Here is a 16233-nt window from a genome sequence, read left to right as displayed (position 1 = left end):
TTGTAAAAACCAACAAGAATGCTGAAACCACAAAGTTCAGAGAAACAACTATAATCTTAGCGTAGTTCTAATTTTATTTGCAATGTAAAAAAACAAACAAACAGGAGCATTAAGAAGACTGGAAGAAAAACCTACCAAGACGTGAGCTGTAACTGCACCTGTGGGCTGGGACTTAAGCTGATCTTCCTCCTCTGCTATCACACTTTCCATCTCCCCTTAAGGGACACGCCCCCTTTCTATAACAAATTAGCAAAGGCCTTGGAGAGGCAGGAAGAAGAGGCTCCAGTGAGCACGACCTGGGGGCAGCCATGCGCCAAGGCACCTGGGCTCCTCCTGGGATGGGAGCTGCCCAGGGTGGAAGCGGCTCCTGGGCTGGCCTGGAGCTGCCTTGAGAAGTGAGCTGCCCTGTGGGTACTGAGATGAGAAAGAAGCCAAGGGCAGGCTTACACGGGGTGGAGGGCTGCGTCCATTCCTGGCACACTCTAAGGAGCTGGAGGGAGGCAGTGTCCCATTGGGCACTGCTGCCTGTGACATGGGGGAGGAGGGGAGGGTATGAAAGGGTCCTACCATGACGTAGAAGGTGGTGACCACATTGAGGGAGGAGGCAAATATGGAGCTCATGGTTTTCACCGAGGGCTCGTCCAGGCTGTCGTAGGTGGGTAGAACCTGGCTGTATAAAAACAATCGAGTTCACAAAGCAGATTCCAGAGAGACACCCTCCTCTGGCTGTGTTAGTTCCCAAGTCCCCAGCCAACAGTCTCTGACACCTTCCTTGCCGCCACACTGGCCACCGCGGTAACTGGGCACCGAGGCCAAGATTTCGCAATCCTACAGACGGCCGGGCGCAGCGGTATGCACTCAGAGCCCCCCCGAACACACGCTCTGTAAACATTTCAGAAGTGCCACAGAATGAAAGGCCGTTTGTTCTGCTGAAGCAGGAGCGTGACCGCTCCAGGGAGCGCTGGGCCCAGCTGAAGCAGCCCATGTTTACAGGGGAAGCAGGAAGCGGTTCAGAGCATCGCTGTCAAAAGAATGGAAAGTTAAACAAACAGAAGCCGCCAGCCGCCCGCCCTCCTCAGTGCCTCGGCGTGGGCGATCAGAGCTGACACCAAGAAGACGCTCCACACCCATCTCTGCCCCACCCTCAGTGGGCAGGGGTTGCCCATGGACAGCTGCCCTCCCCTCGGCCTGAATGGAGGGCACCAGATGGCCACACGCCCATGTAGCCCAGGGAGGTGGCAGAGGACCTGCGGGGGAACAGCACAAACGTCTGGGTGCCAATCAGTTCGCCAGGCGGGAGTGGGGTCCACACCAGGGAGCCCCAGATGGGGAAGCAGCATCGGATCCCAGGGGAGGGGCCTCCCCACCAACTCCTAGTGCACTGCAGGAAGAGTCCCCGCCCCGGGAGCTTCAGGTACCCTGGGGAGGGGGCTGTGCCCAGCACGTGGGCATGGGCAAGTGTGCAAAGGCCAAGGCGCCGGCCCCCTCCAATCCACACCCAAGGGACCCCTGATGGCAGGAGCCACAGACCCCCACGGCGGCCACTTCAGCACCCCAGAGAGCATTCGCGGACCACCTACAACTCAGTTTACCTGAGTCAGGGGAGCTTTCTCTATGCAGCCCCGGGCTTGCTCTCTGCCTGCCCCACTGCACAGACCCAGGCCCCTCCGTGCTCAGCATTCTCTCGGCCACTCCTTGAGGCCACAGGGCTTAGTGGTTCCGCACCAAATACTCATTTACTATGAAGTAAGACCAGAGAGCCAGACAGAGAGAGCAAAGCAGAGGCCTGGCCCATCCCTGCAACATGGAGAGTGATACAGGTGGGGCCTGGCGGGCTCTGGGGAGGGCGGGCAGGAGCTCCCACCTGCATGCGCTCTGATGCATGTGCCGTGGGAGGGAAGAGCTTCGTCTCTGCCCTGGGACGGGGAGGTCAGCCAACAGGCCGCACAACTCTGTCGACCCCTCACCAGCTGCTCCCTGAGGGGAACATGGGCCTAGCTGTAGGCCCAGTGCACTGCTGTGAGCAGCAGAACGAGGCGTATGCTCACAACGCTTCTGGAACCTATAATTTGACCTAAGAACCAAACCCATCAGATGTGCACTGGCTTCTACGTGGCCACCACCAAAAAAGCTCAATCACGGATCTATTTTTAAAAAAGCAACTCACAGGGGCCAGCCCTGTGGCATACTGGTTAAGTTTGGCACACTCCACTTCAGTGGCCTGGGTTCACAGGCTCAGATCCCGGGCAGAGACCTACACCACTGACAGGCCATACAGTGGCGGCAACCCACACATAAAGTGGGGGAAGACTGGCACAGAAGTTAGCTCAGGGCTAATCTTCCTCAGGAAAAAAAAAAAAAAAGCAACTCACAGACAAAAAGGGCAATAGGTAACGAGGTACGAGGTGAAAGAATAGAACTTCCATCAGCGATTATAATGGGGACACAAAATAGCAAGAGTGGAGCATGTTCTGGTGGAAACCGAGCTGCCAAGAGAGATGGTAAGAGGGAAATGAGGATCTGGATCTCGCGTGTGGGTGTAAACACAGCAGACGAACAAATCTATCTGTCACATTAGTTTACAACTGGCACCATCCATGCCCACTAGAGCTATGGGGGCCTGCTCTGCCAGCCCCCTGCACACCGATGGTCTTTTCCTGTCTGTGCTGGATTGACGCCTCTCTTTTGAGCGGGCTACCATTCCCACCGGGCATGAATCACTGGCTCTTGTCATTTTGGTGGCGACGGTAATGCTGCTGGAATTTTGGAAGTAGCCTGATCTGCATTTACAGGGTTCTGAGCGCCAGAGAGAAGGCACACTCACACACACACATGTGCACACGCACACACAGAGGCCTCTGAAAGCGTCCCAGTGGCAGTCTCAAGTCAATGTTTGTGCAATTTCCTTTAAATGTTCTCACACGAGTAGCTGAATGCTGGCAAAGCGCTCGGGACTCTGTGAGTCAGATGGTTTTGGGCTGTTCCGCATTCCCACAGCCAACCCTTCTCACAGGGGATTTGGCAAACTGGGTGCTCTTGCCAGCAGTGCCAGCAGCACATCTCAGGAATACATCAATTACTCTCGATGAAAACATAACCATCTCCCTCAGCTGGGAGGGGAAAGGTCACAAGCGAACGAGACATCGCTCTTCAGTGGCCTGCACTGTCCAATTAAACGAAGCAAGGGGCCCTGTCTCCCTGCATTGCACCCCCACCACGGGCAACACGCGCCCTCAGGGCCCTCGCCAGCAGCAGTACTTACGACTGGCAGGCAAAGGACATGCCGAAGATGGGGATGCAGCGGAAGATGCCATCCCAGCGCACGTAGCTGACCCGCTGCAGCCACTGCCCCCCGAAGAGGCCGTGCTTGAGAGAGGAGAGCAGAATCTGCATGAGAGAGGACAGAGGGCTCGAGGGCCAGTCAGCAAAGAGAGCCCGGGCTCTGGAGCCCGCCCGGCCCCTGGCCCCAGGCAAGGTAAGAGGCAGGTGGAGGGCGTGCGGCTTGTGCACTCCACATCTCGGCTGTGGGCTCCCCCTCAGCGCAGCCAGGTGTCGCCAGCTGGAGGGGCCGAGGGTCCTGCACCTTCCTGGGCTCACTGCCCCTGCTGTGCCACGAGCTGGCTGGGTGCTGCCGGGAGAAGCACTGGCTGAGAGGCCTCCTGGGCCCTCGGGGGCAGCCGCCCAGGCAGGGGCTGCTTAGTGCAGACAGGAAGCAGCAAGGCCCGCCGCTGTGCCTACCCCAGTTGCCTCAGGTGACAGGACAGTCACCCCCAACTGGGCAGGTCCTTCCCCGGCCCCACTCAGACATGTTTTAAAAGACAAACCCACTGAGGATGGGGCTGTATGGAATGCAGGGGTAACCATCACCAGGCTGGCTCTCACACAGCTGAGGGATGCTGGTATGCCACCCAGTGCTCAGTCTGCTAAGGAAAACCTACTGCAAAGATTGCCAGGTTCCTTGCCCTCAGGAATGATCATTGCTGACCTTCCCAGTGGAGGGGGCAGGTCCGGTGGTTCAGATCCCGGGGGGCTCCCACTGGGAGGCCCCCAAGCACTCAGCAAGAAATGAACATCCTGAGCATCAACTCCACACTGGATGCTCCTGTCTGGTCAGTTATAAATGCTCATTTAGAAAACAACTTGCCCCCTTGTGACAAAATGCTGACATCGTGACTCCTGGTCACAAATCCTACATAGAAAGTCTTTCTGTAGAATGAGGCGTGTCCACACTTTCATTTCCCAGAGAACTGGTCATGGGCCCTCTGCCCTGGAGCCCACCTCTCTCCTGCTGTCGACTGCACTTGGGTCCAGGCGGCCCCATCTGTCCACTGGGGCTCACATGGATAATGCTAACATCATTTCCCAGGCTTTTAGCCACTCTCCTGTCATGCTCAGGCAGCAGTTGGCAGCCAGACCAGACCTGCAAGTGGCCGACACTCACCACAAACATGAAAACAGTGTAGAAGATGAGGGCCATGGCGCTGAAGGACTGGATGGAGGCCATCATGTTCCTCTGCAGGCTGAGTGGAAGCACGATGCACAAGGACACCACAAAGAGCAGGAGCACACGGAAGGTGCCGGTCACCTGGAGGGAACCAAGCACACGCTGGGCAGGTGTCACCCCAGTAAACCCCATGCCTCCAGCCCACAGGCCTGGAATGCACCCCAGGGCATAAGGAAGCTTCCCATAACGACAACGCTGATCTGAGAGGTGGACTTACAGAAAGGTCACACCGAGCTACCATATAGCTCCAATAGACCAGATGCTTAAAAATGTCCTTACCTGAAACCCAAACAGCCGAGCAAAGAAGTTGGACCCCAAGTCACCAATCACAACGTAGAAGGCAGCGCAGGTTCCCAGCATCAGCCCGATCATGCTACAGAGAAGAAAGCCCTGGCTTTGAAACGGCCTTGTAACAGGAGTCCGTTGTCTGACGATCAAAGCCTGGCCCCTTTAGCCAAGTACCGGCTCAGGGCTTGCCCATGGTCCCAGGAGGGAGCCCTGGACACCGAGCCCCAACCCCGCGGTATCACTGCTGAAACGTGACGACGACCCAAAGGCTGGCTGTGATCTCGAACATTCACCAGTTCACCGGACTCGGGTATGTTTTGTCGAGTTTGCTACATTACTTGGAATGAACACTGAATAACACTAAACTTTTCTTTATGTGGTACTATATTCTTCTCTCCACAGGAGATTCTCAAAGTTCTTTCAGGTGCTACTAAAATGCACCGTGATGTTAGACATGTTAAAAGAACAATAAACTGCTTTCAAAAAGGGTTGCTCTTTTGTGTTTACAATTCCCTAATTTAGAAGCTTAAAAGTACAATTTCCCAGCAATCTTTTCATCTCATAAAATTTTACTCCAAAGGGAGAAAAATATGACATTCCAATTTAATGTCACCTTTATGCAACAGTGTCGGGGGGGAGCGCATACAAGTTTCGGGAACAGTACTGAGAGATTAACTACATCAGAGGGAGTGCTATTTTGCTGTGTTCCTCGAGTTTTCCATTTTTATATTTTTCTTAGTAAGACTTAAATAAGGCTTTCAACTTTGTCACTAATCATTTTAAGGGTACAATAAATTGAACTTTCAACTACTTAGTAAGTAACTCTTCAGGAAAATATTATAAGTTATAAACCAACCAACATCTGAAACATATCGTTCATTTTGTGGCAATCCTCCAGTTTCTCTTTAGCTGCAGGTGAAGAACAGAGAATAATATCAAGCAAAGTTGCAGCATCTACCTGGTCTCCACCAGCATCTTCCCTGCTTTTCCGTAGGCGTGCAATGCTAGTGCAAAAGAAAGAAGAATTAGTGCTCAACCCAACAGCGTGAGAAGACATCAGGGAACGTTACTGGTGTGAGGTGTGAAGGGCAATCTGGTAAAAACCCGCTGGTCTGGAGTTTCATGGGCAGGCGGGGGATTTTTTTTATTTTGGTCTTATGCTTTTTTCAGATCTACCATCAACAAATGGAAACCACAGAAAACAAGAACAAAGTAATGGAAAGACACAAGCAAGTTGGTTTTTTCACTCAAAAAAAAGAACCGTCCCTGGGATGTAGCAGTTTGCCCACATGCGGCGGTGGAGGCGGCGGGAGCAGAGGCTGCACCTGTGCGGGCACCCGGCGGGGCCGAGCAGGGAGGCGCCCAGGAGGGCTCGGGTGGCCCCAGCCCAGCACGCCCAGTTTTCAGAGCCCGCACCAAAAGGATGTGACTGAGGGTTCACTCTTTGTGATTTCAGAAGAAAATTCAGAGAATGCTTTCAAGTGTAGCACTTTGGGACAGGAGGGGACAAGTGCTCTGGGGCCTGCCTCCTTTCAAGGTAGACAGTCAGGGAACCACACTGGTGAACAGCATGAGGCTGCACTAACTGGAGCAGAGAGCAGCTGCCTGTCCCACCTTCCTGACAACAGAACTGCTTCCAGCAGATGAGAGAGTAAGAGCTGACTCAGCAAGGCCCCTCCCAGACCTAACAGGAGTCCGGTAACCCCTGTGGCCCCCACCACGATCCAGCGGGACGAGGGCAGAGGGAAGTTCTGGTCTCCCAGGACAGGTGTGCGTGACAGGTCGGCCCCAGCTTCCTGCCCCTTGTTCCTCCCTCACACGGGGCCAGCGTCCTCCGAGGAGATTCGGAAAGCAGGACACCCGCAGGCAGTTGGTGTGAATGAGTCCAAAAAACACTCATTGTCACTTTCATATTTCTTAGGAAAAGGCACGGCGTTGCCAAAACCAAGAGAGCCTGGCATCTGCTTGGGCTACACCAGCTATGAATGGGCAGACGGCCCGTGAAGCACAAAGGCTTCCGCCGCCGGGGTCACTCCGGCCTTCCCTGGCTGGTCTGACTGCTGGACAGAGACTCATGTCTCAGGTTCATCTAATAAGGCCCGTTTGCATCACAGAGCAATCTGAACCGAGACAGATCCTTGCATGGAACGCCAATCAAGGTCAGGCTGAGAATTTCAAAACTAAGAGCTCCAGACAGCAGACAGCAGCCCAAGGCCATGCTGTCACCAAAAAGAGGCCCTCCAACCCTCTGGATGACAGCAGTCGGGCAGCATGCCCCTGGACACAACACAAAACCCAGTGCCCCAAATGTGGAGGTGGCTGCGCGTCTGGCCATCCCATTCCTTTTTCTTCTCCAAAAGTAAGTTGAGCGTCTACAGCACATCTCAAACGCTCAGAGCACCCTGCCATCCCAAACACACCTGCATCCTGGACAGAAAGAAGCGGAAGGTGCTCCAGGGAGTCAGAGGACCCAGTCAGGAGGTGGCACTCTTCACTCAGAAAGACTCAACTGGTTCCCAGGACAACATCCTAAAGCGGCTGCCCCAAGGTGCTTCCTGCGCTGAGGCCTGGTGTCCCAGCATCCCGGTTCTCCCCGCTTTCTTCACCTGGGCCACCCTCACCCCACCCACGCCCCTCCCCCCCATCATTTCAAGTGTGGATCCCTTAACAACCTCCACCCCGAGTCTCAAATACAAATGCCCGGCAGCCCCCTCCCCTTAGCCTCCCGCCTGGCACAGCACCAGGAGGGTGGAGTGGCTGCCCTCCTGCCCCTCTAGGTGGGACCACAGCACCAGACTAGTGCCATGAGGCTAGGAGGCGTCTGCAAGAAGGGTTTCTGAGCAAGCACACCTCGGTGCAGACCGGAGACCCCTAGCTCAGGTCTTCCTCCTCCATCTGTGACTGGCATTCTGCAGCTAACAGGCTGGGCATCACGGGGACGAGGAGCAAGCATGACCCCAACACTGGTCTAAGCAGCACTCTCGCCACGTGCGGGGCTGGGACTGGCGTCAGGAGGGGCTCTCCAGTCTTTCCCTGGGGAGGCTGGGCAGCAGCTGCCCTGGGCCCTGAAACGCTGGGTCACCTTCTCCTCCCGGGACCACAGTCTTGCCCACGGCTCTGTGGCTGCACGGACGCAGAGCCGACTCTCAGCCCACCGCACTCAGTGCAGGACCCGCGCCCACTCCCACCCGCCACCCAAAGCTGCCGGCTGCCAACTCCCAGCAGCAGCAGGGCAGAGATGGGGGTGCACACACGAAACCGTGCGGATCAAGACGGGGTACGAGCTCAGCCCAGCCATCCCCAGAGGTGGATAAACGAGGGGTGTCAGAAAGCCAAGTATCCACGTGTACAGGTCACACATCCGACACAGGCAAGGAGAAAACTGGCTGGACAGGCCCTCTGCAGGCCCCATCCCTGGCCCAGGAGTGGGCGGCAGGCTGACCAGGGCCACAGAAACCCGGGAGGTCAGATGACGAGATCACAGACATAGCACTGGAAGCATCCACTGCTCACACCTGAGAACTCAGAGCCATACTCTGGATAGGGCAGGGTCTGGGGCTCAGAGTAGCCTTGTAGGGGCTGAGACCACTAAAGGAGGCTGACTAGCTGGCATATCTGTATATCTCCTAAAAATGAGGTTTAGGGGCCAGCCTAATGGCATAGTAGTTAAGTTTGCACGCTCCGTTTCGGCAGCCCAGGGTTCGCCAGTTTGGATCCTGGGCTCGGACCTACACACAGCTTGTCAAGCCATGCAGTGGCAGGTATCCCACATACAAAATAGAGGAAGATGGGCATAGATGATAGCCCAGGGCCAACCTTCCTCAGCAAAAAGAGGATTGGCGGTAGATGTTAGCTCAAGGCTAATCTTCCATAGAAAAACAAAACAAAAAATAAAATAAACAAATAAATTAAAATGGGGTTTAGAAAAGCCGACGTAACAGTAGAACACACAGGGTGAGGGAGCAGCAGGAAAGAAGTGGATAAAATTCACAAAAACAGCCCACAAGCAGTAAACAAAATACCACGAAAACATACAAATAACACCAACAAAAAATCCACCAGTACTCTAGCTCCCCAAACTGGGAAAGCTCTTTCTCCAGCAGACGCCTACACATTGGCCGTGGCGGAAGGGGCAGCATGTGATCACCACCAGAGGTAACCAACTGAGACACTGCCACAAATGCAAACTCAAGGCTCAGCGCGGCAGACATCATTCGGAGAAAACCACCTACCCAGCCCATGGAGCGAGTGTAGTTTAAACAGGCTATTTGTTCAAGCTACAGCTGCTACTCCAGGAATTTCCACACCCTCCCCTGCACTGTCTCCAGGTCTGGACGAAAGCTGTCTGTCCATCTCCTCAACCCCCACAGCTGCCCAATGCCCACGGATCCAGCAGATGACGCATGTTGGGGGTCTGCTAACAAAGGCCATCTGTCCCCACCCGATGGCACCAGGAAGCACTGGCGGCTCTCCTCTGGGGTCACCCTCTCTGGCTGCAGCACAAGCTCACAGTGGCTCCTCTGACCCAGGAGAAGGCAGAGGATGGGGAGAGAGGCCCTTTCGGTAGGTCTCCGCATGCAAGCAGCAGGAGTCAGCCCAGGTGTGGGGAGGCTGCTGACCCACGGGGTCCAAGTGACATTCTCATCTCTTCCCGTCTAGGGCCCCTGTCCAAGTGGCAGGGTCTCTCCATTTCTGAGAGACAGTGTCAAGACAGAGCCAGGATAAAGGGCAGCTGAGGCTGCAGACTGGGCCCGGGGGACTCTGGGAGCTCACACAACTGAGCCATCTCGTTTGGTACCAAAGACACAAGGGGAGACAGCTGGCGGTTTCAAAGCTCTTTTGCTTCCAGCAGCGAGAACCGGCTGCAGGCACCCTGAGCAGTGAAAGGCAGGACCCTGGCAGCCACACAGAAGGGCGTCCATCCAGGGGGCAATTTTTTTTTCAGTCGTTCACATCTAGCCAAACCAGTTTGCCTTCTCCGGGACTTTCTAAGAATAATCAGACAGCGGTCAAAACCCATGGCCTCCTCAGTCTCAGGTCACCTGTCCTCTTGCAGGGCACGGCCAAGCACTTCATGGGGTGTCTGCTACAGAGACCCTCAGTGGGGAGAAAGGGGTCACCCCAAAGGCCATGGTCTGCCCACAGAGGAAGGGGCCGCTCAGCGGAGCACACTTCATCCCAAGCTGAGTTAGGTTGCCTCACCGTGGGTCAAGTACACCTGGTCAATCTTGCTTCCTCAAGTGACTCCAACAACATTAAGAGTCTGACAGCACCCTTCTCATCAGAAAGGAAAGAGAAGGAAGCACCCCTTCAGTTCAGGTCAGAACAATGCTAGAGTGCTGGTGCCAATGCAAAGCAGACAGACTGGAAGGAAAGCCGAGGTCACACTGCCAGAAGCCCTGCGTGGATTCTGCAGGTGCTTTTATTTCGTTTGGCCCCTGCAACTCGGCACACCATTTCCTCTCACCACCTCCTCTCCAACATGAGAGCAGTGAGCTGAGAGCCAGGCCGGGCCCTCCTCGGGCAGACCCAACATCATGGCCACACTGGCTGGGGGATTGTGGGCTTTCGTCAGGAGGCCAGGAATTTTCCCCAGACTTGCACAGGACCAGCTCCTGAGAACAGGTGTGTTGGTATTTCAACACCCACACTGAGAGCCAAAAGGTCCCAAAGCAGGCAGAGGGGACGCAGTCCTCACATAGCGGCCTGAGGGCGGCAGGCAAGTGAGGGGGCCTGTCCTCAGAGCCACGCTGCCTAGGAAATATTCCAAACTGAGAGGAAGCAGAAAGCACAGCTTCCTCTCCTTTGGCCCAAATCAAAGGAAGCAAGAAAGAACAAAAGGAAATGAAATTGCAACCAACAGCATCAGGAAACAGAGAAGGCTGCTGGGGAGACAGGTGGCTTGACCCCCAGCTCTAAGCCTGGACCCAGGACAGTCTCTGCTGTGCATTCAAAGTGGGGCAGGTGGAGCAGGGTCCCTGTCTGGCAGCTCCAAAGGCTCGGGGTACTCAGGAGAGGCAGACAGCAAGCAGGCCCCCAGAGCAGCGGGGAGCTGCTGGTTCTGCCTGAATGTGGACGGGGAAACTCTCCGCGTGCATTTGCTTAAAAGGGGGACAGGAGACCAAGTAGCTCCTCAATTTTGAAGCATAAGTTTATATTAATACTTTCTAAAAATTGCATTACATTTTAAAATAAGGGAAAAAATTGCTGTTCAAGGAACTCTTTAAGAATAAAGTGGAAGAAAAGTAAATAAAGGAGTAAGGCCCCAGCCCCCAGACCTAGAACACTGCCCTTCTGAAGAAGTGGCCTAGTGAGGGCCAGCCGCCGCCCCGAGAGCCGACATCCTCACCCAGGCCAGCGTAGGTTCTCCGCTTGCTCAGGCTGGCGGATTTCACCAAGAACATGCAGGACTGGTGCGTCATCCAAGAACAGAAAACCAAGAGCAGGGCCCCCAGGACGATGCCACACTAGAGGGTTGAAAGAAAACGAGATGTTGACAAAATAAACTACTCAGTGTCTGTTCCTCACACGCTGACCAGCACGTCTGTGGCTTAGGACAGTCGTCCCCGCTTCCCCGCCCCTTGCAGACACACGGCCCAGCTCTGCCTCACTCCCCTGTCTAAGGGTGACAATTCCTAGCATGGAAAGGGACCAATTTCCTGGATGTGGTGGCCACACACTTTGTCCCGGGGCCTTAAACTTGTGCCTCATCCTGAAAGAGCAGCAGGAACACCATCCCCCTCCCGGCCCTTCGAGAGTCCTGTGAACACCACGGTGCTGCCAACTAGTCTCCCCGGACCTCCGCGCGCCCTACAGGGGGCCACCTTCTAGCCACGTGGATCGACAGCTACAAGTGGTGAACACATTCTGAAAGGAAGAGATTAAAAATGACATTTATGCCTTTCTTATAAGTTAAACATACGCTCACCATCTGACCCAGCAATTGCACTCCTAGGTATTTACCCAAGAGAAATGAAAACATGTGTTCATGCAAAAACCTGCAAGCCAATGTTTACAGCAGGTTTATCCATAATCCCAAAACTGAAGAAACGACCCAAATGTCCTACCAGTATCTGCTGGTGCACAGATCATACGAGCCAGCTATTCTCCTCAAAGATAAATACCCAACAGAAACGCAAACGTGTGGTCAGAGCCTGTGCCCATGTGTTCCTAAGAGCTCCACGGTGGGAAACCGCACGTGTGCCAGCAAAGGTAAAGAATAAGCACTCTGTAGCACGTCCACACGATGAATACCAGCCAGACACGAAACCATACGTACAGTATGACTCCATTTACACAAAGTTAAAAACGAGGCAACACGGATCTACGGAGCTGGAGGTGGGATGTGGGCCCTTGGGGAGGGAGGCGGGGCCTGGACGGCTGTGGCGATGCTGTGCTCCTTAATGAGGGAGCTGGTACATGTTTGTTCACTTTGTGAAAACTCACCAAGAGTACACCTCAGTTGTGTGCACTTTTCTGTATGCATGTTATACTTCAATAAAATGCTAACATTTTTTTAACTACCAAAATTATTAAAACCAAACAAACAAAAAACCCAAAACCGAAACTTTTTTTAAACAACATGGCTGCCAGACACTAAAAACACACATCCCCAAATTGCCCGTTGGCCTCAGGCTGTGTTTCCCATGGAGAAGATGCTGAGTCCACGTGGGAGTGGCCATCCCAACTCTGCCAGGCCCTCGGGACAGGGTGAACCACTTCCAGTTCTCTGCTTGCACGCGGGCCTCCAGCACGAAGCTCTTCCTGGGCAAGTCAGTCCAGCACCCGTTTAAATGCTCGGGCAGGGGCGTTGTGCCCACCACACAGAAGGCACTCAGTCTGTGGACAGCCGAATCCGCTGGGCCTGAAAGCACATTTCACAGGCCTCTACACCACAGCCCCACCGCGGTGGCACTTCCCAAACGAGCATCAGGGATCGCAGCACCGGACTCAAGGATGCACAATCAGCTAACTACACATCCCAGGATGCAGTTCTGTGCCAGGCCAGCCGCAATGCACCCTGGGACCCGTAGTCCTTCCAGAAACACCCACAGGTGGTCAGCTTGGTGGGAATTCACGATGTCCAGACACAGATGTTGCCCCGGGTGCTCCAGCAGCCGCCAGCGTGGCCTTCCACAACTGCCAGCACAGTCCCTGTCCTCCGGCGACCTGCTCACCAGCCAAGGCGGGTCAATGACTCCCACAGGCACCCTAAACCATGCTCATCCACAGGCTGGGGGGCTCTATGTGAGGGATGGAAAATCCTCAGATTAAAAACAATGTGTTTTTGCTATTTTTATCCAAAAGACATTAAATACGAAAAATGCAAAGTGTCTGTTCATCTAAAATTAAACTACTGGTGCGCATTTTCAGTTCCGAAACGTCCATCTCATTTTCATTTTTCTGTCTACTTGGTTTCCTCACGGAAGAGTGGTCTCTGCAGCCGGGCGGCCACTGCCCTGCCCCGCGTCCCCTTGCCCTCCAGGGAGCCAGCTCGCGGGCGGCAGCACCTGCCCCAGGGGCAGGGGGGCAGCAACCGGAGCGCAGAAGTTCACTTTCAGGAAGGAAGTTACGAGCGTGACAACTCCGTGACCCCCTTCTCTAAAGCACGAAGGCCGGTTCGCTCGTGGATCATCTCAACAGGAGCCCGGCGCATCCACGCCCCCGCAGCGAGGCTCCCTCCGCGGTCTGTCCCGCGCGCTGGCCCCGGGTCCCGCATCTCTGCCCTCCAGGCGCAATGACAGCGCCGGGGCCCGGCTCGCGCGCTGCTGGGCACGGTGCGCTCGGGCCAGAGTCCACAGCAGCGACGCCACGACGGCGCCGAGTCCTGCGGGCAGACCCCCGCGGCGCGCCCGGGCCGCCTCCGCCCGCGGGTCCGCCCGGCCCGGGAGCAGAGGCTGCGCGGCAAGCGGGGGGCGAGGGCGGCGGCCGCCGCCCGCGGGACTCACCTGTTTGAAGCAGAAGGGCATGGTGAGGACACTGACCCCTACTATGCTGTTCACTATGTTCGTGATCAGCCCCCAGTTGGAGGCGGCGGCCGCGGTCATAGCGCGGGGTCTGGGGCCCGGGAGCCCGGGTCCGAGGCGCCGGGACGACCGTAGGGCGCGAGACTCTGGTGGGGGCGCGCGGCTGCCTGGAGGAGGCGGCGTCGCGGGAAGACGGCGGGGGCAGTCAACCTCGAGACTCCGCCAGGCTCCGCGGCCGCCTCATGGCTACGTCTCCCGGCGGCCTCGGTGTCCCCGCGCCCAGACCTGGAAGAGCCTCCAGCTGCCAGCCACGGGAACCTCAACCCGGCTTCGCTGCGGCCCGGGCGCGCACACTTCCGCCTTCCGCTGGTTCGGCTGCCCGGAAGTGACGATGAGGGGGCGGGGCTCGGCAGGGCGCGCACCAACGAGAGGCGGGCCTGGAAGGGCTGGCGGGGCGGGGCGGGGGAGGGGAGGGATGGGGCGGGGCCTGGGGGCGGGGCTCTTTGGAGGCGGGGCCGAGCGAGGCGGGCCTCGGCGGGTCACGAACCAATAAAAGGCGGGAGCGGGGCCTGGAGGGGCGGGGCCTGGGCCACTTGGCCGAGTTTCTGTCCCCAGCGCCGCGCTTGTCCTGCCCTGGAGCTGGCCTCCTGAGCCCCGCCTTGCAGGAGCTTGAAGATCAGGGACTCCCTTCTGCGGGACCCCCATCCGGAAGGAGAGTGGAGCTCAGGAGAGAAAGGGCCGCACCGCGCCTTCCGGAGAAGAGCTGGGTTTCGAGGGTTCATTTTAGCAGTTACACCCTAGGACCGATTTTGAGCCTGTACTCGGTGCCCTGGGCGCGGGGCGGGGCCTTAACTGTCGAGCTAAACACTTAACCTGTTCCAAGGAGTTAGCGCTTAACGTTTTACGAGTGGTATGCTGAGGCACAGAGAGGTTCGGTGACTTAGCTATGGGCACACAGCTCTTAGAGGGGGCGTGGGATCTGCTCCCCAGGCCAGCGGCCTTCAGAACTGCACGGGAGCAGTGGGCAGAGAGAATCTAACGCTCTAATATTAAAGGAGTAAAGGAAATACTGTGAGAGGACACCAGAGGTAGAGACCAATATGACCAGAGAAATCTAGGAGAGCTTCAAGAAGGAAGTGGCTTGTAGGCTGGGCCTTCAGGGACAAATGGGAATGGAGGATGGAAAGGGCTTTGGGGAGGGGAGAGAACAAAGAAGGGCCCTGCTACATCTGTGAATTCTTAGCACCTGGCAGATGCTCACTATGTCTGCTGAATGGATCATAGAGACAGGAGGCCTGGGAAGGGCCGTCGGGAAGCAGCAAGCAATTCCAAGCCGGCTAGAACTGTGCACAGGAAGAATGAAAGGCCGCTGGGAGAGGATGCAGGAGGAACAGTGTTTGTAGGCACATGAAAGGCCTCATGTCTTAGCGCAGGGGCTGATTCCTCAGCTCTGGGCAGTGCAGCGGCCGGGTAAGCTCTGTCCCACCCCTCAGCCCCCCGGGCACCAGAGGAAGAAGAGGAAATGCCTGGAAAAGACTAATTAAATTCAAAGCCGAAATAACAAGCACCGTTCATTCATTTTTATATAAATCATATGTACATTCTATAACCTGCCTTTTATTAATTATGTAATTTTTATGAAATATTACCCATGCAAGATAGGATGTGAGACTCAAATGTACGTTTTAACACATAACAATAAATGCCCATAGCCTGCCATTTGGCTTTAAGACGGAATGTTAGCAAAAACTTAGAGGCTCCCTTTGGTCCCTCCCAACTGCACCTTCCTCCCCTCTTCACAGCCATCCTGGGATCGTCACTGTCCAGATTTTATCAATTCATTAGTTTTCGTTAAAGGTTTACCATATACGGGTATATCCCTGAACAGTTAAGGGGGAGACTACTATTTGTCTCTTAATACTCATTTATTCCACCTTCCAAAGTTTGCCTGCACGTGTGGCTGCCTAGAATGAATAATATGCTTCCCAGCCTCCCTGTGGCTGGGGTGGCCACACGACTAAATTCCGACCCGTGAGGGGTGAGCAGAAATGACAGGTGCAACTTCTAGGTAGATTCTTAAAAGGAGGGCGTCTGCCCCTTCCTCCCCCTTCCTTCATCCTGCTGCTTGGAACACAGAGGTGATGGTAGGAAGCCATCCCGGGCCACGCAGACGTGGAACGACAAGCTGGAAGGAGCCTGGATCCCTGGACAACATCACAGAGCAGAGCCGCCATCCCAGACCCTCACAGCCTCCTACAGACCGCCCCACGAGGGAGGGACAAACCATCTCGTTTAAACCATCGTTATTTTGGACTCTGTTTCATAAAGCCAAAGCTACAGCCTAACTGATTCAATAGGTATTGGGGTAGAGCATTTTTGACTGTTATACTAACGATTTATACGTCTGAATTCTTCTGCAACTTCCTTTTTCACTCAACTTTGTTTGCAAGATTCACCATCGTATTGCGTGTACTC

At 55.3% G+C, this 16233-nt stretch overlaps 1 protein-coding gene across 11 annotated transcripts in view; it reads right to left on the bottom strand.

Annotated features, from left to right (window-relative positions):
* SLC38A10 (solute carrier family 38 member 10) overlaps positions 1 to 14159 on the bottom strand; it is a 42238-nt gene extending 28079 nt beyond the window's left edge. For 2 of the 11 annotated variants that reach the window (XM_070559681.1, XM_070559683.1), the window contains exons 1-7: positions 13741 to 14145; positions 11142 to 11259; positions 5751 to 5796; positions 4784 to 4877; positions 4442 to 4585; positions 3263 to 3387; positions 568 to 670 (exon numbers count right to left, since the gene is read on the bottom strand). In XM_070559681.1, coding sequence (XP_070415782.1) covers positions 568 to 670; positions 3263 to 3387; positions 4442 to 4585; positions 4784 to 4877; positions 5751 to 5796; positions 11142 to 11259; positions 13741 to 13839 — 729 coding nt within the window. In that variant the 5' untranslated portion in view covers positions 13840 to 14145. Of the gene's footprint in view, positions 1 to 567; positions 671 to 3262; positions 3388 to 4441; positions 4586 to 4783; positions 4878 to 5750; positions 5797 to 11141; positions 11260 to 12071; positions 13036 to 13740 lie in introns of those variants that run through there. The other 9 variants (XM_070559689.1, XM_070559687.1, XM_070559688.1 and 6 more) reach the window with 9 other exon arrangements.
* Between the last annotated feature and the right edge of the window lie 2074 nt (positions 14160 to 16233).

The sequence above is a fragment of the Equus przewalskii genome, chromosome 10, assembly GCF_037783145.1.
Source record: "Equus przewalskii isolate Varuska chromosome 10, EquPr2, whole genome shotgun sequence".
Classification (NCBI taxonomy): domain Eukaryota; kingdom Metazoa; phylum Chordata; class Mammalia; order Perissodactyla; family Equidae; genus Equus; species Equus przewalskii.
Note: the sequence above shows the minus strand (reverse complement) of the source record. Positions and strands in the feature narration are given on the sequence as shown.